Source organism: Bos indicus x Bos taurus, chromosome 4, assembly GCF_003369695.1.
Source record: "Bos indicus x Bos taurus breed Angus x Brahman F1 hybrid chromosome 4, Bos_hybrid_MaternalHap_v2.0, whole genome shotgun sequence".
Classification (NCBI taxonomy): Eukaryota; Metazoa; Chordata; class Mammalia; order Artiodactyla; family Bovidae; genus Bos; species Bos indicus x Bos taurus.
Window position 1 is genome coordinate 110,360,227 of NC_040079.1, and position 27,541 is coordinate 110,387,767.

Consider the following 27,541-nt stretch of genomic DNA (forward strand, 5'->3'; position numbering starts at 1 on the left):
GGAGCCTGGTGGGCTGCCGTCTCTGGAGTCGCACAGAGTCGGACACGACTGAAGTAACTTAGCAGCAGCAGCAGTATGATAGGATAGAGCAGTCCCCTGCCCTGGCCTGAAGATATCTAGGGCTCCAACTGGAAACCACTGGTTCTAGTCTGATTTTTGTACCTGACAGATGACTAAACTAACTGAAGCCTCAAGAGAGTAAGAGACGCCCAAGGCCACAGTGAGCTGGAAGAAGGACCTTCTCATTACTAATCCAGTATTCTTGCTATAACATCGCATTGCTCAAAAAAAAAAAAAAAAAAAAAAAAACCCTGCAGCAAATAAGATTCAGTCCCTGGCCTTCTAAGGGGGAGGTAGAGGTATTTTACCACTGAGCCATCACAGTGTAGGCCTACAGGACATTTTCTTTGAACACTTCCTAAGGAAACTCATTTTTATGAACTAGTCTAATATTCACTCAAGTTCAAGCAATTCCACAGTGGCTCAAAATTTCCCTTCACCTTCTTATGAGGAAGCAAACATTAGCAAGTCAATTATTATTTTTTTTAGAGAGTGAACAAGTCCACACACGTTTAAAATCTAAACAAGTTTAGACTTGAGAACTGCAAAGAGATTACAAGTGCTACTACCCACAACAAAAAGTCATATATAAAAATTGAAGAGCAGGAGTTGTTTTATGGAGAAGGAATGGCAACCTGCTCCAGTATTATTGCCTGGAGAATTCCATGGTCAGAGGAGCCCAGTAGGCTATAGTCCATGGACTCACAAGAGTTGGACACGACTTAGCAAGCAAACCACCACCACCAGTTGTCTTATAATCAGATTAAAACTGAACTTTTTGTTATATTAAATAAGATACAAAAGAACTATTTTAGAAGTTCATTTTAGTTTTTACAATAATACTCCCATTAAACATATGAAGAAACACCAGAAAAAAAATCTTACATATGGAACATGGTATCAGTATTTTAAAGACTATACTTTCCTGTTTTAAATTATAAATTCTTTAAATTCAGTATTTCCTTCAAGATGTAAAGTGAATCTAAATGCCCCAAAATGATACTAGTGATCTTCCTAATTTTGTTACTAAGACTACCACATCATTGCCAACACAGTAACATAAAAACTGATTAAATGGAAAGTATACATTCTAACACCAGAAAAATTCTTATCTCTGCTTTAATAGTCTTTAAACCGTATTTCTTAACAGCGGGTCTAATTTTTTCTCTTGTATCTTAGTATTATTCATTCAAAATCTATTGATAGTTAAATATTTATTTTAAAAGGCTTAATCAATTCAAACATGTAGAAAATGGTATTAAGTAAAACATTAAATACCATGATTTTATTTTGTCTTGAATAGAAATTTCTGTGCCTTCTTCACTGGACTGAGAATTGTGAAGCAGAGAGCAAAAAAAAAAAAAAAACCCAAACTTTTCAATAAATGTTTGTAAAAGTGAACTGATAAAACTACTTATACTGAAAAACTACTCTATTATTGGATATCTTAAAATAGTAGCTAGATATATTTCATTTATATTTAGAGATTTAGAGGACTGTGAAAGAAAGTGACTTCCCTGGTGGCTCAGATGGTAAAAGCGTCTGCCTGCAATATGGGAGACCTGGGTTCGATCCCTGGGTCGGGAAGATCCCCCTGGAGAAGGCAATGGCAACCCACTCCAGTACTCTTGCCCAGAAAACCCCATGGACGGACAGAGGAGACTGGTGGGCTATAGTCTATGGGATTGCAGAGAGTTGGACACGACTGAGCAACTCCATATATATGCAAGAAAGTAGGCCAGCTGATCAGATGTCCTTTTAGGTCTGCTTTATCATAGAAATAACTATGGGAGCACTGCTCTGGAAATGAGTTTGCTATCTTTTAAGAAATGTCATTCGCCGAACACCTCAGCAACCACTTTGAGAAACGTCTAGGAGAACTGCTAACACACAAAAAAACTTCCTGTCATGTAGCGAACATTCCTCGGTGTGTCTTTTGGATACGGTGGAGGTCTTACCGCAAAATGCCCCTTTCCCAGATGGTTAGGTGAAACTAGCTTATGAAATGACTGTTTTTTAAAAAGCATGATTTGATAAATACTTTTACAATGAGATCAAGAAAATTTTACCTAATTCTTCATATGCAGAAAACAAACAGCCCTTGACTGAGAGCTTAACCAACAGTGAAATAAAAAAAAGCATTTCTACAAAGTTTGAAACAAATGAAAATTTAAAGTTACAGTATCATTTCACCTCTGACTTCACTAAAAGTAGTTTTTAAAATTATCTTTGAATTCAACTTAAGTTTTTAAAATCAATTTTAGTTAAAACTCCAAGCTTTTCTCTGCATTAGAAACATTAAGTGGCCAACCTATAATTAAGCAAACTTTCTCTAAGTGGGATAATTTCTTCTCATTTTTCCACATGAAATTTAAAACAGAATGTTCTCAAAAATTGCATAACTGGCATTTTTATTTTTAGATGACTGGCCTCCAACTGCGGAAAAGTGCTTGGGTATGGAATGGCAGTGAAGGAAGGCCTTGATCTTCTGGTCCAAGGGTCCAGACCCCATCTTTCCCCATATGACAAAAACATTACCCTTTAGAGAGTGGTTTTAGGATAATGCTTATACCATATAAATATTGGTAAGACTCTTGAGTGGTGATATGAAATTTTTCTTTCATTGGTTGTGAAATTAAATAGCCTTTGATTTATGTAGCACAATAATAATCCTGAGTATGTGTAATGACAACTCTAAGGCACCCATTTGCAAATGCTAAACAATAATGGTATTTGAGATTAGCTCTAGTATATTTGTGTTTGGAGGATTTTTACTGGAAAATAGTATTCTTTCTTCTGTATTTTCAGCACTAGTAATGTGCTTGAACTCAGCAAGCTTTACTGAAAATAATTATGATAGTTTCAACAGCTTATAAAACTCACCTCCTGTCTGTTCCTCATGGACACAAGACTTAATTGGTGGCTCTGCTTCTGACCTCCGAATCAGGCAGGCAGAAGACTGGACTTTACTAGATCTATCTAAAATGCCCAGGACGTGGCGACCAATTGTTTCTTCAACAGCTGCTGTTGTCTTTACCACTTCTAAGAGGATCTTCAGAAGTCTGTTATTAGCTTTCTGGAGTGCATACCTGTACAGGTAAGGAAACATTCATTAAAATGTTTAATCTTTTTAAAGCAAACACTAGGTCTACAAAAGAAAAATACACTATAAAACATCTGACTTAAAAAGAAAAACTTCATATGATCCTGTTAAAAATAATATGCAGTAGCACCTACAATGAAGTGCTTTTTGTATTTAAATTATAAAATTTGTTTTCTTCTGAAAAATTTTCATCAGTCAACTAGTTTTTGAAAATATGCAGCATTTTACTGACCTGAAAGAAATCAAATAACTAAAGTTTTTAACTAGTAGCTTCTAAATTAGAAGAAAATTTTTACGGAGATGCAGAAGTTAAGTTTCAAAAAGTGTGCACAATACCTCATCATAAGCAAGTTATTGAGCTGGTAATACTATTCATGGTTACTCTTATATATTTTAACCTTTAAAATATCTTTTTGCATGTTGAACAACATATTCTAAAATAAATTCAAAAATTCCACCAGGAAAAATGTTTGTGTTTCTATAACTTAATGGTGATGATCTATATGGTTAAATTACAAAAATAGGCAGAGACCTGTTTTTAATAAAGGTCTACAGTACAATCTCACTATCTGCCAACACCAGAGGGTTAAAAACCTCAGGCTGCTGATTATTATATCTGCTCCAGAGACAGAAACTTCTCAAGTTACACATACTACACTCATTTCAGTCAGCAGAAGGAACCTATTTTCAACCAAATGGAATTAATAGTGCATCTCCCTCTCTTTTAACAAGCAACACATTATTATTTAAAAAAATTAGAAAATGCTCCTACCCACCCACCAAAATATCTTAGCACTGAGATAATCATGGTTAACATATTAATGCCTAAGCATTCTAGGCATTTTCCCTCATCTTTCTCTCTCATAAATATATATACAAAACAAAAATGGGATTATCGTGGACAAAGTGTTTTTTTACAAGCTTTTGTTTGTCTTTAGCACAAACATCTTCATGTGTCAAGAAATATACTTCCATAAATGGTGATTCAGAAGGTTATCTGATTGACCTGAATAACTAAACTCTCTTGTCCTAACAGCTTAATTCAACAAAGGTACAGTGGCGGCAAACTATACATTTCATGCACGTAGAGAAAATAAGAGACTCATGGGAAAGGCCCTCTGCCTGAAGACACTTGCTCTTCAGCTTCTCAGTGCGGGAGAGCACCAACAAACAGGTTAAGGGCTATCTGTTTTCACAGGCACATGACATGACTATTTTAAGACAAGGTAATAAATGGAGCAGTTTCCCTTCAGCATTTGTCAAGTGAAAAAGACAGTTCTATTTTTACACTGAGATCAAGTTCTCTGGTTACCTAAGGAGGGATATTAAAAATAAAACTCTAAATAATTTAGTTAGTAGAAAGTAAGTAAAGGGTTTATTTCTTTAACTTGTTCTCAGGTTTCGTTCAAGCCTCAAACATCCCAGGACTAGGATAATTTGAAAATATTCCCACATAAGAGAAATAATTCAAAATAAAAGGATGGTAAAAAGAAATAAATAGGAATATTCATTTATCAACACTCACTACAAAGATTCCTAAAAAGTAAACACTGTATAATTTTTAAAATATACCAATTAGAGATAAATAATATAAAATAAACATTGTGTTTATTTTATATTGCCATGGTAACTCTAGTTTTCGTACACTGTCTTTCTTGTTTGAGTTCCATACTGACTGTGTTCCATACTGATGATCCAATGGGGAAGCCAAAATCTTAGGGGCCAAATTCCTCCATGCAAGCTGAGGAAGCAGGTTAGGAGGACACAGAGGGTTGACAATAACAGAAATTGGAAAAGGAGGAAATTAAGTTAGTAGGTATTAATTTTAATTTAAAATTAAAGAAATGCTTTTCATTTGAACAAAACAGATTTTAAAATATTATGCCTAAAATCCTTAATATTAATGTGGGGTAACTATTCTCATTTTTACATGAATCTCTACGAAATCAAAGTTAAGGGAAAGTTTTGTTAACATCAGATCATGAATTTATTCCTCCATAAAGGTGGGATATAGATTAAAAAGTCTCATCTGTTATACAGTAAATGCATCAAAGAAGTTAAATGTATACTATCATATTTAATCATTTAATTTTTTTTCTTATCATAAACCAGGGGGTGGCTTATACTGAATGCATGTCTGAACAGTGAAGGAATAAACTGACATGTATAATTTTGTTTTTTTAGGATGAAAAATAGCATGTGAACAGAATAAAATTAATCAAGAAAGGTTCAATAACCAGATAACCTCAGCCTTATCATTTATTGAGTTGAGTGCATGCTCAATAGCCAATAAAATTATATACAAGAGATTTTTAAAAATTTGTCTATTTAATGTTAGGAAACTGATCATTCTTTACACATAGAGTACAATGTAGAAATAAAATAGATGTACAAGATAACGATAAAGACAAATAAAGCCTGTAACACCAAAACAACTATTTCAATTCACTTTTCATTGAAAAAAATATGCATTCTGTATACCTTTCATTGGACACAATTTCAGGAGGCACCTCTTCAGGTTTTTTGTCCAATACCTTTTCTTTAAAGGTCTGTTCTTCAACTTCTCCTTGGTTTTCATTTCCATTCTGTTTTAAGTGTGCGTAAAGGTAGGGAGGACAAGACAGAAAGAAAATCTGTCATCTTGGAAATAGCATGTCATTCTTACATTGTTCTAAGGTAAAAAAGAAACCTCTGCGTGCAAAACAGATACTATCTGAAGTAATATTTAACTATATTTTATCAGGAGATTAACATTATCAGAAAACTGCATGCTATAATGTGACAATAAAGCTTGTTTGGTTACTGGGCTGCCTGGTGAAACAACAGTCACTGCTAAATCACTGTCAGATTCGAATTACCTTAAATGGAACGTAAAGCATCTTGACTCCACCTACCTTCAATGTAAACAATCACAAATATGTTAAGCTCAGACCTATAAAAAACACACTTCACACCAACAACAAAGACACACAGACCCCACTGCATTGTGGGTCCATTGCTCCTAGGTGGGCCAAAGTCCATACTACCTGTGTTTGCGTACTGCTGTTGCGCAGCTCACAACACAGCTTCTCTCTTCCAGCTAGAGACAGCTGCTTTAGTGCTTCCAGCTCCTCTAAAAGCACCCTCTCTCTCTCTGAAACCAGGTTTTCATTATCTATTGAGGATCTCTAAATAAGAAAAAAGGTCATGAGAGAATATTGTTTGCGATAGAAAGGAAAGGCAGGAATATTAAGCAGATTTTCTTTTAACCCGCTAGAACCAACAGGCCTTGGTTCTACCCTGATTCATATCCCATGATTAGGGGGTTAAAAGCATATATCAAGTTCAATGCAAAATTTGAAACTCAAAAAAAAAAAGTTAATTAGGCCTAAATATTCATGAATTTTTACAGCTTAATTCATATTACTTTAATATGCCAGTTTTGCATTGAAAATTCAGAAGTTTCAAGTCACAAAATGCAATGAAGAAAAGCAAAATTAATTTTTCCAAATGTCTTATGTTCAACTCCCAATTTTCCTATTATTCTATATCTGAAACTATATTTCAAGAGTTCTCTATTTGTTGTCTTTTGTGTTAGCTTAACTTTTCAAAATAAATTGAATAAATTTGTTTTTATAGGAACTTATACATAAATATTTGCTTTTCTACAATGATTTTGTGAGTATATTACATACAGCAATTGATAAGATTTCAGTTCCCAAATACCAAGGAGTACGTAAATTTAGTCAAGAAAGTGGTTAAGAATATTATGCAAATTTGCATTTCTCAAATCAAGAAGAGATGTTTCCATGGATTAAGTTCCAGAAACATACTACTTCAGATTTCCATTCACAATTAAAAACACAGATTAAAGATAGATAAAGGTAAACCATGGAGAAGCCAATTGGTAGACTCACAAATCTATAAATCAAAATAGGAAAGCTGAGTATCAACTGCACCTCAGCACAAAGAATTTCCCCAATTGCCAAAGTACTTTTGCCACGTATATACTCAATGGAAAGCCTAAAAACAAAAACCTCAGAACCACTTTTTCAGTGCCTAAAAAGGCAGATAAGTCAAATGGTAGAGAGACAGTGCTCTCCAAGGTTGGGTTAGGCACCCTTAACCCCTTAACAAGATCTTAGTCTCCTATACTGGTGGAGTCTGTTCCTGATGTTAAATATTCGTATTCATTCAGATCTCAGCAATAACTCTGACTTAAAAAAAAAAAAAAAAAAAGCTCTATAAAAACACTGCTTTTTAACTGGGGAGGGAAGGGACTCTTGGTCCCATACCTGAGCTAACTGTTCATTCAGCCTCTTAATCTCTTCTTGCAGCTGCTCCTGGTCTTCTCGCTGTCTCTCCATCTGCCGCATGTGTGCCTGCCTTAAAAGCTCTGTTGCCTGTTGATGTTCCTGGTACTGTCGTACAAGTTCCTGCCTCATATCTTCCAACTGTTCTTCATTTAACATCAGTTGTCTAGAAGCATCCATGCTTGATACCAAAATCTCATCATGGAGCTGTAATAGTTAAAAAAATCCAACTGTAAAACATTTTGTGGAAACCTATCGGCACTGATTTTTTAAAATACATATGAAAATAATTCTAATAGTAACCCCACAAAGCATGTCATTTTAAACTTCACATTATTAAACTAAAACATAAATAATTTAAAACATTTGTCTTTATAATTTCAAACCAATGTGAAGGTAATTATTATTATACATGTTGTTCTCCAAAAGCGAAATAGCTATCAGTTATTTTAGATGTAGTCTAAATCAAAGGGAGGAGAAGAATAAGGAAAGACACTCACGATTCCTCCTATTCGTGATGAATAACTATTATTCCTCTTGACATTTTATGAGGAAATAATATAAATGGAATTCTTCTATTTTAAAATTTAATTTACAAAATGAGAAATTTTATTTCTTTATATTACACAGTGGTCATCAGAGTACTGTAGAGAACTGCTTGATAACAAACAATCTTCAGTAATGTTTATCTGGAAATAAAAGCCTTATATTCCACCTTCTCAAACTTGTAAGAAGTCAACACCTTATTGGATTTCAACAAGTCCTGAAAAGCTACACTTAAACAAATCATTCTGCCTCGAACAGTTGCTGGCAAGTTAAAGAGGTTTTGCACTTCAAAAAGAGTTGACATTTTATTTGAATATGTCTCTAAAAAGACATAACCTGTCATGAATATGAACAAAAAATTTGAATTATGATAATTTTAAAAGAAGTAGAATTTACTATGTTCTGTTACAGGCACAAGTTGAGGTACAGACCCTCCATTGATGAAAAAGTAAAGGGTATTAGTATATATATAGGAGACTGCTTTAAATTATCTTAAGCGGGCAGCTCTTTCCTTCTGATATTATCCTATTAAGCAAATATTTTATCATACATATTGCCAAATTATAGTATAATAATTTGAACTGACTGAAAATTAACGTGGGTACAACTTACAGTGAGCTTTTACCATGCACAATGTATGTAAGACAAACAGAAATATTATGAATCCGACCGGTTTTATCTAATAATGATATTAAGCCATTTATTCATACACTTTAAAAGTCACTTTTCCCTGGTGGCTCAGACGGTAAAGCGTCTGCCTACAATGTGGGAGACCTGGGTTCAATCCCTGGGTCAGGAAGGTCTCCTGGAGAAGGAAACAGCAACCCACTCCAGTACTCTTGCCTGGAAAATCCCATGGATGGTTGAACCTGGCAGGCTACAGTCCATGGGGTCGCAAAGAGTCGGACACGACTGAGCAACTTCACTTTCACTTTATAAGTCACAGGTCAAGACTGAACCGAATACTTATCTTCTCCATTAAGCAACATCACTGTTAATATTTTTATAGTGAGAAAAATCACAATTTTTTAAATAAATTTTTATACTCAAGGAAGCGTACTTACAGATTCTCTGACCATAAATGTTCTATCTTTGGAGGACATTTCTTCTGAAATAGTCAGTTCAAAGTCCTTTGATTCCAGTATATCGTCGAGATGATCCTTGCTTGATAACAGAACTTCCTTTCCATCTTCTCCTAACTCCTTACTAAGTGGTTTACATTCTTCTTTAAATTTCCTGTCTGTTGCCTCAAAAGTCTGAAAACCAGCCTGACCTTGTGATAATTTCATTTCATTTAAGTAATGCTCTTGCTGACAGAGAGTAGATGCTTCTGATGATGGACTATCTTCTTTTTCCCCAGATATTCTAGACAGTTCAGTTTGCTGAGCAAATGCTATACTCATTGACACAATGACCTGAAGAAATAAGGTAATCAAAAAGGATTCAGTTCAAGAAAGGATTAGATCTGTAAATACTAGCAAGAATTAGAAAAGCAAGTTTCCTCTTAAAAACTACATAAACTAGTAAAAAAGATGGCCTCATGCTTTTAAACTAAAAGAAATCTCAGCATAAAGTGATAAGAAGATAAAGATTCTGTTTTATAATGAATCTAATATCAAAGTGTTTTACTGCCTGCCTTTTTAAAATCAATAATTATAAAAAATTCTGCCTTACTATAACAGCAGTAAACGTTTGGTACAGAAATTAAAAAGGAAATAAAAGCCCTTATATTTCTCTCCTCCAAGAAAAATCACCATTAACACTTTAGTACATACATTTCCAAATCTTCTTCCTCTTCTTTACATTTAGATATGGATATAAATATAGACAAACATTTTTCTTAGTCATATTCTAATACTATAACCTGTTTTCATAACTATAGTAAGTATCTTTTCAAGTCAAGAAATACATTTCTATATAATTGTAAACGGGTTTAAAGTTTCATATTATACAGATTACTACAAATGTACTTAATCAACTATCTATGTTGGACATTCAGACTAACTCATCCTTAAGGCTGTTTTAAACACCGCTGTGATGAAAGCTTTTTAACCGTGTCATACACATATTCTTTCCAATTTACTTGCAGTAAATTTCCAGCAGTACAGCACCAGGTTTGTGTCATTAGTGAAACTGAGCGAGACCCTGTGGGGCTCCCCGGCATGGAAGCCTTTTTTGTCCCCATTTCCTGTAGGCAAAACTCCAGACTCCATGACCTTCCATGAGTTCCAAAGGGCAGATTCGAACAGTTGTTAGTCAAGGAAGGAGCAGCCAAGAAACAAGCTCAGGCTGGTTAACAGGACCAGAGAAGCTCTTCAAGATAAGGAGACCAACCACCTGAGAAGAGATGAAGGGAGTGCAAGTCCAGCTCACACACCCTCATCTTGTCAGAAACTCCATCCCTGAAACCACTGCTATAAATAGCGTCTCCTGCACTGGCAGCTGGATTCTTTGCCACTGCGCCACCGGGGAAGCCCCACTGCTATAAAACCTCGCGTCAAATCCTCCCAGATTGGGACATACAGCTTTTGAGGGCAGGAGCCTGCTCTGTCTCCCATTGCCTGGCAAAGCAAGAAAGCTATCCTTTTCTATTTCACCCAAAACTCTGTCCCTGAGATTTATTAGTGGTATGCAAAGAAGCTGACCTTTTGGCATCATTGGTAAAATGATGATACAATTCAATCTAATCTATTTCACTTTCCACTTCAACTATGATCCTTAATTCCTGCTTATTTTAGTTCCACCCACCATAGGTACCTAGAAATTGTGACCAGCAGCCTTGGCTCTGAGAAGTCTAAGCCTCTGAGAACCAATTATTGTTCAGGCACTAAGTCATGTCTGACTCTTTTCGACTCCATGGACTACAGAATGCCAGGCTCCTCTGTCCTCCACTATCTCTTGGTGTTTGCTCAAATTCACGTTCACTCAGTTGGTGACGCTATCTGACCATCTCATCCTCTGCCGCCCTCTTCTCCTTTTGCCTTCAATCCTTCTCAGCATCAGGGTCTTTTAGAATGAGTCAGCTTCTTGCATCAGGTGGCCAAAGTATTGGAGCTTCAGCTTCAGCGTCAGTCCTTCCAATGAAGATTCAGGACTGATTCCTTTAGGATTGACTGGTTTGATCTCCATGCAGTACCAGGGACTCTCAAGAGTCTCCTCCAACACCAGTTTTCAAAAGCATCAGTTCTTCAGTGCTCAAACAAAAATGTGATGAGATGTTAGGTCACAAATGAAATTTTTAAAAAATTGGTCATTATAAAGATCACTTTCTTTTGTATACATATTTAGAATAGAAATGGATAACAAATAATTAAAAGAACCATGTGTTTTGGAAACTAAAAAACCAACCAACCAACCAAACATAAAAACCAAGCCTAGACTAACTACCTTGTAATTCTCTCCTTTCTATTCACCACCATACCATCTAACCAAATTCCACCTGTGTTTACAATTAACTCTGCCTAGTCTGTGTCTGTGCAGCTGAACTTAACTGAGGAGAAAAATGAAAAAACAAGCTGACTGGTCTTACTTTAACATCATAACCACTATCCTTGAAATGAGCCCTTAGTAATATGGGCGATTCTACCCAATTTCCCTTGTCGTTTCCATTTCTTATTCCTTCTCTTAGCCCTTTGCTTTCTCCTTAAAGCTCCAACATCATCTCTTCCTTTCTCATTCTCAGGTGCTGAGTTCGCTTTTTACTTTACTGAGAAAAACAGAAGTAATCAGAAAAGGACTTCCACAGTCTCCAAATACTTCATCTGAAAACATACCTGAATCATGAGTCAAATATTCTTACCTTCCTTCCTGTTTCAATGAATTAGAAATACCATGCTTCAACCTAATGGCAGCTTTTCAGGAGATCTGCAACTCTTCTCATCTACTCAAGGACACTGCTCCAGCAACTATTCCACTCTCTCTTTAAATCAGCTATTTTTTTCCCCTTCTCTCCTCAATCGCTTCTATCAGCATAGAAACAGGATGTGGTATCTTTCATCTTAAACAAAAACAAAACAGCAACAACAATCTACCACTGGGTTCCCTACATCACTCTTTAGTTAGCACTGTACTTCTCTCCTTTTTAAAAACAACTCAGAATAATTCATTTCTTCATTCTTCTCCTTCACTCTCTCTCAAATCAAATCTAATCAGTTTGTCTCTACCATTCCATCAAATGTGTTCTTGTGAAAGTCACCGATGATTGCACACTGTAAAATCCAAGGGTTAATTTGCAGTTCCAACCTTTCAAGACTTTATCAGAAACACCTGACAAAGTTTAATACATTCTCAATAAATTGTCATCACTGGCTTCTCTGATGCAATCTTTGGTCATGTCCACATATAATGCACCACTTCTTCATTTCCTTTGTTCCTCCTCACTTCTCTGCCCTCAAACAGTGGCCCCCTCTGGGCTCAGTTTCCAGACCCCTTCTCCATTTACACTCACTAGATTAATAGTTTTCAATATTTCTTACTGTAACCATGGTAAACATACACATACAACAAAAATAAAACATTTTATACTGTGACCCAAGTTCTTGTGTGTCTGTTTTATATAACTGAATGTTTCCATTAATATAAAAATCCTGTACCAAACCAAATTTAATTTCATACCTTAAAAAGAAGTTATAACACCACAGTTTGAAAAACACAACTCTAGATACTACCATATTTCCATGTCAAGTTTTATCTTACTTCCTGAACTCTAGATTTATACATCCAATCATTTTCTCATCCCTTATATTTACATATTTAATGACTGTTTTTCATTTAATGGATCAAAATTTGAATATTAAGTTACCCACTCCCCTTCAGAAACTACTCCTTTGTATTTGTTTTCATCCTACATCTAACACCTAAGTAACTCCATTCTTCCAGGTGCTTAGATCAAATTACCTGCAGTACTATCTTCCCTTGAAGGGAAAGTCCTTCCCCTCTTTCCCTGTATTTCCTCTTCCTGTATCCAGTTACATCTGCTGAGGATATAAATCTGTACCAGGGTTTCACAATATTTCTCCAAATGGAACCCATGAATACAAAAGTCGCAGGACTGAATGAAACCATCCTCCAACTCGGCAATGCTGGCAGTTGGGTAGGTGGCTCCCAAACTCTTGCCAATTCTCCGTGGACACCTCTTGGAGACATCCACTGGAAAACTGCTGACTTTCTCTTTTGCATCCTACTTTCTTAAAAGGATCAATCTGTTATCTTCATGATTTACTCTCCCAGTGACATCTGGACTCTCCCCTCATGACAGTTCAAAAGTGAGGTCTTCTGTGATTACCTTATATAAAACAAAAGCACCTCACTCCCCATGGAATCTTCTAGTCTTATTACCTTGGTTCATTTTTCTCTTCATAGTATCTATTACTCTCGTACATTGTCTATTTGCACCAACTAGATAAAAGGTCAGGGCTTCACAGGTGGCTCATTAGGAAAGAATTAGTACAGAACTCGTGGGTTCTATCCCTGGGTTGGGAAGATGTCCCAGAGAAGGAAATGGCAACCCACTCCAGTATTCTTACGGGGGATAGAGAAGTCTAGCGGGCTAGAGTCCATGGGGACACAAGAGTTGGACATGACTTAGTGACCACACAATAACAACAGATGTAAGGTCTACAGGAGCAATGATTTCATCTATTTTTCTTCTGCTATACCCTGCACTCAAGAACACTGCTTGGCAGTGAAATGAACTGTTAATGAATGTCTATTTTTCAATAGTACATACCCAAATCACAGGGTGAATCTAATGTTATCTATGTTAGCAATCACTACCTCTACTGCTTTCTTCTTTATACTCTGTGCTTTTAAAACAATGTTTCTCAATATTTTTCTAACTTCTTATAGGGTTGAGCATAACCCCATCTGTTCTGGTGACTAATATAAACAGTATGTCCTATTCTGGGGCTCCACTGGTGGCTCACATAGTCCAGAATCTGCCTGCAATGCAGAAGACGTGGGTTTGCTCCCTGGGTCAGGAAGATCCCCTGGAGAAGAGAATGGTTACCCACTCCAGTATTCTTGCCTGGAGAATTCCACAGACAGAGGAGCCTGGCAGGCTACAGATCATTGGGTCCCAAGTACAGGACACCACTGAGCAACTTTCATTTTTCATAAACTATTCTAGGATCAACCTGGGCCATGATGTGTTGTTTCTTGGATCACAGTATTGGGTTGGCCAAAAAGTTCATTTGGGATTTTCTGCAACATGTTATGGGAAAAATGAATAAACTTTGTGGCCAATTCAATACCTTGGCTGCCTCTGGAATGGTCTTTATTGACCTGTACTCTAGTAATCTGCTATAAGCTTGATGAATGATGCTTCACAAAACATATTTATATCATCATCATTATCACAGTAGTGAGACTACTTCAAAAGATGTCATTTATGAGTCTTTATTATCTTCTAGGTGTCTTACGGCATCCAGTCCCATCCCTTCATGGCAAATACATGGGAAAACAATGGAAAAAGTGACAGACTTTATTTTCTTGGGCTCCAAAATCACTGCAGATGGTGACTGCAGCCATGAAATTAAAAGACGCTTGCTCCTTGGAAGAAAAACTATGACAAACCAAGACAGCATATTAAAAAGCAGAGACGTTACTTGCTAACAAAGGTCCATATATATAGTTGAAGCTATGGTTTTTCCAGTAGTCATGTATGGATGTGAAAGTTGGACCATAAAGAAGGCTGAGCACCAAAGAATTGCTGTTTTTGAATTGCTGGAGTTGGAGAAGACTCTTCAGAGTCTGTTGGACTGCAAGGAGATCAAACCAGTCAACCCTAAAGGAAATCAATCCTGAATAATCATTGGAAGGACTGACGCTGAGGCTGAAGCTCCAATACTTTGGCCACCTGATGCAAAGAGCTGACTCATTGGAAAAGACCCTGATGCTGGGAAAGATTGAAGGTAGGAGGAAAGGGGACAGCAAAGCATGAGATGGTTGGATGGCATCTCGGACTCAATGGACATGAGTTTGAGCAAGCTCCAGGAGATGGTGAAGGACAGGAAAGCCTGGTGTGCTGCAGTCCATGTGGTGGCAGAGTCAGGCACTATTGAGCAACTGAACAATATAACACAAAATAGGTGCCTTGTATGTATTAGCTCATTGAACCTTCACAAGAATCACTATTACTTCTATTATTCTCCTCTTTTAACGTAGAGGGAACTGAGACTGACTGGTTAAGTAACTTTCCTAAGACTGCAAATCTAATCCTATCCCAAACCTCATATTATTAACTGCTATACTAGGATGCCCTGCTACAAACACTTCACTTGAGAAATTCATGTAAGAGGTAAGTAAAAGAGAAAACCTTGCAATTCTCTAAAAGAACCAGATAGTGAGAACTGTATAAAAGTGATGGTGCTTCACTTTTTTTTTTTAAGGTTTTTTTGACCATTTTAAATCTTTATTGAATTTGTTACATTGTTGTTTCTGTTTTTTTTTTTTTGGCCACAAGGCATGTGAGATATAAGCTCCATGACCAGGGATTGAACCTGAAGCCCCTGCACTGGAAGAAGTCTTAACCACTGGACTGCCAGAGGAGGAGTCCTGGTGCCTCACTGTTCGCTTTGAACAAAATTATTCAATTCAAATATGGAAGTGAGTAGGTCCTTATGGCCCACATATTTCCTTGAGTATTGACCGCCTCATCTAATTTATGTTTAATCTAATTCTTCATGCATTTCCTGTAAATTCTATCCCTCCTTCACTAAAACGCATATACTCCAGTAGGACTGTTACACTAGAACAGTTTAAAAACTATAAAAAACAAGCAAGACAAACTCAGAATCCAACTATTCCAAAATAAGAACCCAAACAGGAATATGCATTTTAAGAGACTTCCGAGACAAAGAAATGGAATCATAATGGTATAGTAGGTAGTACACGTGGTATTCAGGAGTTTACAAGAATAGTTCTGAGCATAGCAGCTAAGAGCATCTACAGTCATAAACATCACAGTCACTTCTGTTTTTTATTTGTTGGTTACTTTGGACTTGGATCCAGTACCCTAAGTTCAGCAGTTCCCTAAGCAGGGAAAGGTGACACAGTTTCCACCTGCTAGGTCAGTGGTGCAGAAGCAAGCAGGCTGCAAGCCCCCTAAAGAGGCACCTGGAGGAAGCCTTGTGGCCCCCTGGACTCCATGCATCCCCCAGGTCAAGCTCAGGAAAGCCACAGTCTACCTGTTCAGTTCCCCTTGGGCTCTCAGAGGAAGAACCCCACACTTACAGGAGACCACATCTGATCTCCCTTCTGGGGTCCAGATGCGTTTCTGCGCCAAGTTTTTCCAGAATCCATCACTTTGTGGTAAGCAGGAGAGTGACTGTCTTCGGTTATACATTCTGCCTGCAGGTGAAAATTCTCTCCACCAAGATTCCCACAAAGCCCAAGGCTCTCTTTCCTGTGGACTATAGCAGCCTTTCTCCCTCAGGAGAAGGATGAAGGAATGAAATTGGGTACAGGCTTCCATCAATCCCTAAATAATCCCTATATTTCAGGAAACAGACTTTGCAGATGGCTGAGTGGTAAAGAATACGCCTGGTAATAGAGGAGACACAGAGATGTGAGTTTGATCCCTGGGTCGGGAGATCTCCTGGAGGAGGAAATGGCAACCCACTTCAGTATTCCTGCCTGGAAAATTCCATGGACAGAGGAGACTGGCAGGCCACAGTCCATGGGTCGCAAAGAGTTAGACACCACTGAGTGACTGAGCATGCACACATGTACTACTGCTCTGGGAGGAGGCAGGCAAAACTGTTTTAATATAAAAGACCAAGCATTTCCTTTCTCATTTCCTATCACATCCTCCACCTTTAAGGAAGGCCAAACTCCTTCCTATGGTACTACTCACAAGGTAATAAATTTATAACTCCGACAAGTTTCTAACTGCTATTCTACATCAAGAGACGAATGCTTTTCTCATAGAAAAATTCACAGAACATTCCATTCTAAGGCAACTGTGGATAGTTACAGTATCTGACAACTTAAAGGAGCTACATGTAAAATTTACAACAAAAACCAGTGCTTTATCATCAATAAAATCTATCTTTTTTTGTAGGCTCAAAGAGAATACAGACAACAAAATTATCTTTCAAATAAACTATAAACTTACCTTAGCTACTTCTTCTTCTAATCGTTCTTGGTACTGTTTTTCCAGCAACTTAACCATATTTGTTTCCTTTTCCACTCCAAATTCACCAGAATACTAAATTAAAAAGCAAATATGACATATTTATTTATACTAATTATACAACACTTATTTTTAAACTTCTCAAAAGATTTCTATTCTTTAGAAAATTTCTTAAAAGCTTTAATAAGTAAATAAATTGCTGCTCTATTAAAAGCAATAGTTCTAGTGAATAATTCTACTACATTAATTGTACTTACTCTTGTGAAGTTTAAAATGCAAACTGAGAAGCATGCTTACAATTACTAATGTACAGTTCTAGAGCGGGGGAAGAAAAGATATTACTTAAGAACTAAAAATTTACTGAATGAAGCCCAGGGTTTTACAGTTATGTTTGGGAAAAGTGGCCACAAATTGGGAATATACACAGTGTTGAGGAGAGGCAAAAGGTGGTTTGACTAGATCAGATATACTGGAAAAGATGAGGGACTTTTTCTATACTGTATGGCCTGTGCTGAAAAAAGCCTTATCCAATGTCCTAGCCCTAGCGTATTGAATTCTGGGAATTCCTAAAGAATAGTCTAGAGATAGTCTAGTTCAACTTCTCATGGTAGGAAGAAAAGCTGTTTCTCTTTTTTGAAACTAATTTCTTGTAAAGTTCAGGGCACTGAAATTAACTTGCTATATAGCCCATGTTATATAAAACAAGACAAATTTTAAATTAGAATATATTTAGGGGGAAAAAAAACCTCTCAATTTTAACTTTTTTGTGTTTTTCCTATGCTATGAAAGTACATCAGGCTTCCAAAGTGGCACTAATGGTAAAAAACCCGTCTGCCAATGCAGGAGACTCGGGTTCAATCCCTGGGTTGGGAAGATCCCCTGGAGGAGGCAATGGAAACCCATTCCAGTATATCAAATTTCTTCACTTATATATTCTTCTGGATCTTTATTTTCATTTTTACTATACTTAATTCTCAGCAACTATTTATTGAGTAATTAAATCACATACATAAAAATGATAGTAACAAAATACAATTAGTGTACATAACAGTTTAAAAATACCTCTGCAGCGCCATCAATGTTCTGTTCTAGACAACCTGCTGGGTATGTTGCTTTCTGTACATCAGACTCAGTAATTACCACTGAATCAACGAAGAAGCTAAATATAAACAAAAGAGGATGAAGGGATTAGTGTTGTGTGTGAATTTTACTGTTAGTAAATCTACAGCATGCATAAAATGTGTGTTGGGGCAGTGGGGTTTTGTAACATAACTCATTATTTTTGACTACTTTTTTCACTTAAAAGTAAAGCAGCAGAATTACATAAATATTTAACAGATTATCCCTGAGTTTTATGCCATTTTATAAGTCTACTACAAATGTATGACATGGAGCTGTTTATAAGTATAGATATTTTTTAAAAGTTACCTATACTATTATTGAGGAAGCAAAGTTTACAAAATCTCATTTTTATTAAAAATTTACACACACATGCAGAGTGAAAAAATTCTGGAAGAATACATATAAAAAGTAACAGTGATTACCTCCAGTGGAATAGGGGCGTAGTGACAGTGAGAAACATTCTTAATTTTATTCATAACTACTTCTGAAATTTTTAGTTTTTCATGTATTCATGTATCTTTTGGTATTCACGTCTTTATTCTGTATTGTATTGGGTCACTTCTAAATGTTCACTACAACAAATAATGCTAAAATAGAGATCTCATAAATGTATCTCTGCATACATCTATAGATGTTTCTACATGATAAAATCTTATAATTTTAATTTTTAAAATTTTAACATGCCATATTTGAAAAAGTTACATTAATTCCATAATCATACAATTTAAGTATTTTCTCAAAACTTCAACAACAGAGAGTCTCAACGACCTTAAAACTTTCTTAGAAGATGTATGTCTTTATTTTTGAGATTATACATTTTTTCAAATAGGAATGTACGAAGAAGTAGCATTCTTTGTGTTACTGGCCATAAAAGTTTCCTCTGTTGTGAACTCCCTATACATCTTCTATATTCATGTTAAATTATCATAAAAACTCATGTTTCTTGTCTTTATTCTCTGCCCTTTCCTGGTTCATTTATCTTTTTTATTATTTCATCTGTTTCCTCACAGCTTCGTGCAAACACTGTTCTGATCCTTTGCTTCATTTCTCATTTTCACAGCCCATGAAAGATCCCCCAGATTATTCATCCAGCTACAGAGACTCAAAAAAAAAAAAAAAAAAAAAACTGCTGCCGAGTTCACAATGACTTAATTTCGTAGCTTTACAGCCTTTGAAAATGTTTATCCCAAATTCAAAAAAATAGACTAGCTGAAATCAAATTCACTGTTTCTATCTTATAATTAAGGTCCTAACCTTCCACCTGCATGATTTCTTTACATATATTAATACATCATAAGCCTTCATATTCTCTAGCTCAAACAATACAGGTCATCTTTCCTCTGTTTTGCTCCAAAGATTCCTTCCATCCCAATATCTCACAGTCGTCCCTTTATTTCCATTTCCCCTGGAGCCACTGCAAAAAGCATCATTACAGAAATGTGCAGCGATGGGCACTGAAAAATGCCACACATTCATGGCTTTAAATTCCAGCACTTTGGCTGTCTCATCATGTTATATTCCCCAATCACTAAAGAAATTATTTTCTATGAATAAATATTATTTCAATGATTGGACTGAAGTCCCTTGAGGTAAGTGAAGTGAAGTGTCAGTTGCTCAGTTGTGTCTGACTCTTTCTGACCACAGGGACTATACAGTTCATGGAATTCTCCAGGTCAGAATATTGGAGAGGGTAGCCGTTCCCTTCTGCAGGGGATCTTCCCAACCCAGGGATTGAACCCAGGTCTTCCACTCTGCAGGCGGATTCTTTACAAGCTGAGCCATGAGGGAAGCCCAAGAATGCTAGAGTGGGTAGCCTATCCCTTCTCCAGATCTTCCTGACCCAGGAAACAAACTCGGGTCTCTGCATTGCAGGCAGATTCTTTACTATCTGAGCTACCAAGGAAGCCCCTTGAGGTAAAGGGTCACTTTACAAACATCTAAAGTTTTCTCCACAACATTTAGCCAATTCTCTTTGCAGTCACAGGACTGGAAAAGGATGTTTTCATTCCAATCCCAAAGAAAGGCAATGCCAAAGAATGTTCAAACTACCGCACAATTGCACTCATCTCACACGCTAGCAAAGTAATGCTCAAAATTCTCCAAGACAGGCTTCAACACTATGTGAACCGAGAACTTCCAGATGTTCAAGCTGGATTTAGAAAAGGCAGAGGAACCACAGATCCAATTGCCAACATCCGTTGGATCATGAAAAAAGCAAGAGAGTTTCAGAAAAACATCTACTTCTGCTTTACTGATTACGCCAAAGACTTTGACTCTGTAGATCACAACAAATGGCAGAAAATTCTTCAAGAGAGAGGAATACAGACCACCTGACCTGACTTCTGAGGAACCTGCATGCAGGTCAAGAAGCAACAGTTAGAACTGGACATGGAACAACGGACTGGTTCCAAATAGGGAAAGGAGTATGTCAAGGCTGTATATTGTCACTCTGCTTATTTAACTTATATGCAGAGTCCGTCATGTGAAATGCTGGGCTGGATGAAGCACAAGTTGGAATCAAGATTGCTGGGAAATATCAATAACCTCAGATGACACAACCCTTATGGCAGAAAGTAAAGAGCAACTAAAGAGCCTCTTGATGAAGGTGAAAGAAGAGAGTGAAAAAGTTGGGTTAAAGCTCAACATTCAGAAAACTAAGATAATGGCATCCGGTTCCACCAGTTCAGTTCGGTTCAGTCGCTCAGTCGTGTCCAAGTCTTTGCGACCCCATGAACTGCAGCACACCAGGCCTCCCTGTCCATCACCAACTCCCAGAGTTCACTCAAACTCATGTCCATCAAGTCGGTGATGCCATCCAGACATCTCATCCTCTGTCGTCCCCTTCTCCTCCTGCCCTCAATCCCTCCCAGCATCAGAGTCTTTTCCAATGAGTCAACTCTTCGTATGAGGTGGCCAAAGTACTGGAGTTTCAGCCTTAGCATCATTCCTTCCAAAGAACACCCAGGGCTGATCTCCTTTAGAATGGACTGGTTGGGTCTCCTTGCAGTCCAAGGGACTCTCAGGCGTCTTCCCCAACACCACAGTTCAAAAGCGTCAATTCTTCGGCACTCAGCTTTCTTCACGGTCCAACTCTCACATCCACACATGACCACTGGAAAAACCATAGCCTTGATTAGATGGACCTTTGTAGGCAATGTAATGTCTCTGCTTTTCAATATGCTATCTAGGTTGGTCATAACTTTCCTTCCAAGGAGTAAGCATCTTTTAATTTCATGGCTGCAATCACCGTCTGCAGTGATTTTGGAGCCGAAAAAATTCAAGTCTGACACTGTTTCCACTGTTTCCCCATCTATTTCCCACGAAGTGATGGGACCAGATGCCATGATCTTCGTTTTCTGAATGTTGAGCTTTAAGCCAACTTTTTCACTCTCCTCTTTCACTTTCATCAAGAGGCTGTTTAGTTCCTCTTCACTTTCTGCCATCAGGGTGGTGTCATCTGCATATCTGAGGTTATTGACATTTCTCCCGGCAATCTTGATTCCAGCTTGTGCTTCTTCCAGTCCAGCGTTTCTCATGATGTACTCTGCATATAAGTTAGATAAGCAGGGTGACAATATACAGCCTTGACGAACTCCTTTTCCTATTTGGAACCAGTCTGTTGTTCCATGTCCAGTTCTAACTGTTGCTTCCTGACCTGCATACAAATTTCTCAAGAGGCAGATCAGGTGGTCTGGTATTCCCATCTCTTGAAGAATTTTCCACAGTTTATTGTGATCCACACAGGCAAAGGCCTTGGCATAGTCAATAAAGCAGAAATAGATGTTTTTCTGGAACTCTCTTGCTTTTTCCATGATCCAGCAAATGTTGGCAAATTGATCTCTTGTTCCTCTGCTTTTTCTAAAACCAGCTTGAACATCTGGAAGTTCACAGTTCACGACTGCTGAAGCCTGGCTTGGAGAATTTTGAGCATTACTTTACTAGCGTGTGAGATGAGTGCAACTGTGCAGTAGTTTGAGCATTCTTTGGCATTTCCTTTCTTGGGATTGGAATGAAAACTGACCTTTTCCAGTCCTGTGGCCATTGCTGAGTTTTCCAAATTTGCTGGCCTATTGAGTGCAGCACTTTCACAGCATCATATTTTAGGATTTGAAATAACTCAACTGGAATTCCATCACCTCCACTAGCTTTGTTCGTAGTGATATTTTCTAAGGCCCACTGGACTTCACATTCCAGGATGTCTGGCTGTAGGTGAGTGATCACACCATCGTGATTATCTTGTTTGTGAAGATCTCTTCTGTATAGTTCTTCTGTATATTCTTGCCACCTCTTCTTAATATCTTCTGCTTCTGTTAGGTCCAAAGCATTTTTGTCCTTTATCGAGCCCATGTTTGCATGAAATGTTCCACTGGTATCTCTAATTTTCTTGAAGAGATCTCTAGTCTTTCCCATTCTGTTGTTTTCCTCTATGTCTTTCACTTCATGGCAAATAAATGGGGAAACTATGGAAACAGTGAGATATTTTATATTTTTGGGCTCCAAAATCACTGCAGTCATGAAATTAAAAGATACTTGCTCCTTGGAAGAAAAGCTATGACCAACCCAGACAGCATATTAAAAAGCAGAGACATTACTCTGCCAACAAAAGTACATCTAGTCAAAATTATGGATTTTCCAGTAGTCACGTATGAATGTGAGAGCTGGACTATAAAGAAAGCTGAGCACCAAAGAATTGATGCTTTTGAACTGTGGTGTTGGAGAAGACTCTTGAGAGTCCCTTGGACTGCAAGGAGATCAAATCAGTTAGACCTAAAGGAAATCAGTCCTGAATATTCATTGGAAGGACTGATGCTAAAGCTGAAGCTCCAATACTTTGCCCACCTGATGGGAAGAACTGTCTCCTTGAAAAAGACCCTAATGCTGGGAAAGATTGAAGGCAGGAGGAGAAGGGGATGACAGAGGATGAGATGACTGGATGGCATCACCAACATGAGTTTGAGCAAGCTCTGGCAGTCTGTGATGGACAGGGAAGCCTCGTGTGCTGCAGTCCATGGGGTTGCAAAGAGTCGGACACGACTGAGTGACTGTACTGACCTTCCAGTCGTGGTTTCTTTTAACCCTTATGGTCTTAAGGTAGTTTTTACCCTCAATATTATGGGTTTTGAAACATGGGTTTTAAAGAGGTGGCTCAGTGGTAAAGAATCCACCTGCCAATGCAGAAGATGTGAGTTCAGTTCCTGAGTTGGGAAGATGCCCTGCAGAAGGAAATGGCAACCATTCCAATATTCTTCTTGGAGAATCCCATGGACAGAAGAGCCTGGTGGGCTGCAGTCCGTGGGGTCACAAAAGGTTGGACGTGACTGAGGACAGCACATATTACCTAAACTTGCTTAAATATCTGCCTAAGATCAAATGGCGGCTCAAGGGTCCAACTGGGAGTCAAATACAGGTTTGGCTGTTTCAACTCCATACTATTGCTCTAAGAGGCTTCAAGCATAACATTACCAAATATTTGTTAAATGAATGACAATTATTTTTCATAAACTATTTCAAGTCTATATTAGAAGAACAATATACTCTTTATTCAAAAAGCGCTACAGCTGTTTCCAAATATGTAGTGATATTTCACAAGAAATAACTTTAATTACATGTTCATAGGGGAAAATATGGCAGTCAATAAACCTCACTGGTGGGGTCTGAGAGAAAACTAATGGTTTTGGTTGAAAGGTACTGTTAATATATTTTGATTGTGCATTTCAGAAACTCTGAAGAGCACAATAAGCTTGCAAAAGCCCAAGCGTAGGAACAGCGAAGTAGATCTACTCTTCCAGAGCTCTTCCTTTTCTTCATGCTTCAGAGAGAAAACATCACTAATTAAAGGAAGGCTACTTGAAATACGTTAAATGGTTATGAGTTCTTGTTATCCACCTATTTTCTTTCATATCAAAGAATCTAAAGTAATAGTATCCAAGTGTCAATCTATGGACTGCCTGCATCATAATTATCTTGTTATAAATACAAATGACCAGAGTCTATGTCAAAGCTATTGAATCTACTCATGCTTCAAATGTAAAATCCAGTAATCTGCAATTTTATGTAGTCGAAAAATAGTATTAAATTTCAAAAACCTCCAATGTTTTCGATGCATCATAAAGTTTGGGAACCAATGACTTCAAATAAAACGCAAGCTTTGTAAGGCTGTGCCAATGTGGGATAAATAATTCCAAAGCCTATATACAGAGGCTGAATGAAAGCAGCAGAAGCAGAGTGCTTCCAAAGAAGTGAGGAAACAGTGGTTTGTCTTCAACACACACACACACACACACACACACACACAGAGAACAAAACACAAAAACTCTGTCTTCAGGTTTCAGTAACAAGCACCTATGGAGACTTCAGTCCTAGAGCAGCAGAGCCAGTCAGTTAGGTTAAAACTCTGAGGACTTTATGGAGCTAGTTAAATACTACAACACATTTCCCAACTATAGTATAAGTTGTTCAATCATTTTAACAAATATTTACTAAGCACCAACTATTTGTAGGGAATTATTATAGGATTTGGGATACAGGAAATTACATAGACAAAAATTCCCTTAACAAAGTTTGAAGTCCAACACAGGGGACAGATAACGTAAACAAATAAATAAACCTTCCCTCCTATCTATCTATATATATATACACACATACACATATAAATACATATATACACACATATCTTTATAGTTACATATATATAAAACACATTTCCCAGGTGTCTCAGTGGTAAAGCATCTGCCTGCCAAGCAAGAGATGTGGGTTTGATCCCTGGGTTGGGAAGATCCCCTGGAGAAGGAAATGGCAACCCACTCCAGTGTTCTTGCCTGGGAAGTCCCATGGACAGAGCAGCCTGGCGGGCTACAGTCCATGGGTTGGGCAGAACTTAGCAAAGAGTTGGATACAACTTGGCGACTGAACAGCAACAAAATATATATAACATAACATTAATATAGAAAAACTAAACAGGAAACTCAGGTGTAGAGCACTAAGGGGTGATTTTAGTTTGAATCGGGTGATCAGGACAGGTCCCATGAGAAAAAGGCATCTGAGCAAAGACCCGAAGAACTGAGTGTGTTGGGCAGGCAAATAACCTAGAGCAAGATCAACCCAGGCAGAAGGGACAGCAACGAGAAGAGGATTCACAAGCAGGAGCATCCCGACAGCTTGAGGATCTCGAGGAGACTACGAGGAGTTACAGTAGTAAGGCACAAGCAAGGCAGCAGGACACAGATTCAGAGAGAGACAGGACCCCGTACGTGAGGATCTGGGAAGGCACAGGGAGGACAGGAGAGCACTGGAGTAACATGACTTGTCTTAAAGTTTAAAAGCAAAGCTTTGGAACTGTAGAGAACAGACTCTAGGGAAGAGTTAGGACAAAAGCAGTAATCCAAGTGAGACATGATGACGGCAGGGACTAGGGGCCTGGTGAGAAGTGGTACAGTTTAGATTTGTCTTGGAAATAGAGATAACAGGATTTCTTGACAGACTGGAAGTGTGGTTTGAAAGGGGAGTCACCACTGATGGAGTCAGATGGCTGCAGAAGGAGCAGATTTTGAGGGGAAAATTCAGAGTGGGTATTTTGGATGTGGTAAATCCAAGTATTAGACAATCAGGTGGAGAATGTCTAGCTATCACTGGAGTGATCATATCTTCTATCCTTTGTGTACTGCCCATATCAAAGTAGCCAAGACTAAGCACACAATAAAAAACAAACATGTGCACACCACCTGGTGTAACTTAGCAAATTCATAACAAAGAGCCTCTTTATAAAATAAAGCTGTAATTAATATTCCTATTATAAAATATATCTTGTTTACACTAACCTTTACTTCACACATTTCAGAGATGAAGAATTACCTCCTGTTCATATTTCTTGACAATGCTACAGCTCGTCTCTTTCAAGCAAAGTTGCTTAAGTTACATTTTTTTCTTAAAACAACCATATTATGACGGCTACTAAACTACAAATACTATTGAATGAACTTAAAGGTTGATGGATACCTTGGCTGAACTGCAGACTCATTAACAGCTTGAAGCCTTTCCTGCAAAGAATGAATCTCAGCCTCATAATTTTCTTCAGTTTCTTTCAATTGCTGCTGCAAAGAGGATACGCGGCTTTCTAATTCGTGAACCTGTCCTTCAAGTTGTTTGGTTTTTTCAGTATCTTGCAGGGTAGATAACTTGCTTTTATGACTAACATCTAAGTTACATGAATAGAAGAAAATACACATTTCAATATAAATTTCTCAATGAAATACCAAAATCACTTTTTTGAAGTAGGAGAATATTCATTCTTCTTTGAAAGATAATGTTTTTTAATAGTATAACTCGGGTATCAATTTAAACTCATGTAGACATGATAAGAAAACATGATAACTCAAGATCATTTTTTCTATGTTCATGGCAGCAATACCACTACAACTACCAATTTTATGTCTTTTTACTGAAGTCAAATTACTGAACATCTGATACAAAAAACCACATTATGGTATATAATCCAAATTTACCAATGTCTTGCGAATTGGTCATCTGAGGATGAGTTGATAAAAAGTCCGTTTGCTTTTTTGGCAGGTTCGCTTCTGCAAATCCAAGTTTCATATTACATGCCTGCTGTCTCTCGATCTATGAAAAATAACAGAAGAAAAACAGTGACATACATATATGACTCAGGACTGTGGAAACTATACAAAGCAACTTTATCTTTAAAAAGGTTTTTTTTTTTTCCTTCCCCAAATCACCCAGAACTGTACCATTCTGATACAGATATTTTCCTTTCCATGTTATTCCACACTCTGACAAGTGACTCACATCACATTCCCTTCACAGGGACTGAAATTATACGACTAAATATAATGTTCTTTCATATCCAGAAGGAATTTGATCTAACTATAAAAACAGGAGCCACACAGAATTTTGGTCTAACGTTCATAACAATATTTAAAACATGACTTAATCTTTGAAATTTGAATTCATACAGAGTAAATTTTATATTATGAATACTTGATAACATATCTGCTATTAATCTCCGAATGTAACCTATATACAATCAGGTGGCTGACAAATGTGTGCTATTCTTTATACAAAAAGAAGGAAAACAACAAAAACAGATAAACCTCAGCTTCCTTCCTTAACTATTAAAACTAGGCAGCATATGTCAGATGTGTATGTGTATTACTTAAGTCATTCCCCAAATATTTAATACTCAGTGTACTATGTGGCAAGCACGGTAACAGGGAGAGTAAGAATATAAAATCAGTGGGAAAAAAATGCACACACACACATACACGGTAC

The 27,541-nt window shown here is 37.4% G+C and overlaps 1 protein-coding gene across 7 annotated transcripts in view; it reads right to left on the bottom strand.

Moving 5' to 3' along the window:
* Positions 1 to 27,541, bottom strand: part of AKAP9 (A-kinase anchoring protein 9) — a 165,384-nt gene that overhangs the window by 72,380 nt on the left and 65,463 nt on the right. For 6 of the 7 annotated variants that reach the window (XR_003510874.1, XM_027540208.1, XM_027540207.1 and 3 more), the window contains exons 13-21: positions 26,758 to 26,872; positions 26,252 to 26,450; positions 18,197 to 18,293; positions 17,117 to 17,209; positions 9,066 to 9,416; positions 7,438 to 7,662; positions 6,190 to 6,330; positions 5,645 to 5,748; positions 2,944 to 3,149 (exon numbers count right to left, since the gene is read on the bottom strand). Coding sequence is in view for 6 of the 7 variants with exons in the window: in XM_027540208.1 (XP_027396009.1) it covers positions 2,944 to 3,149; positions 5,645 to 5,748; positions 6,190 to 6,330; positions 7,438 to 7,662; positions 9,066 to 9,416; positions 17,117 to 17,209; positions 18,197 to 18,293; positions 26,252 to 26,450; positions 26,758 to 26,872 (1,531 nt within the window). In the remaining variant the exon portion in view is untranslated. The remainder of the gene's footprint in view (positions 1 to 2,943; positions 3,150 to 5,644; positions 5,749 to 6,189; positions 6,331 to 7,437; positions 7,663 to 9,065; positions 9,417 to 17,116; positions 17,210 to 18,196; positions 18,294 to 26,251; positions 26,451 to 26,757; positions 26,873 to 27,541) is intronic. The other variant, XM_027540209.1, reaches the window with a different exon arrangement.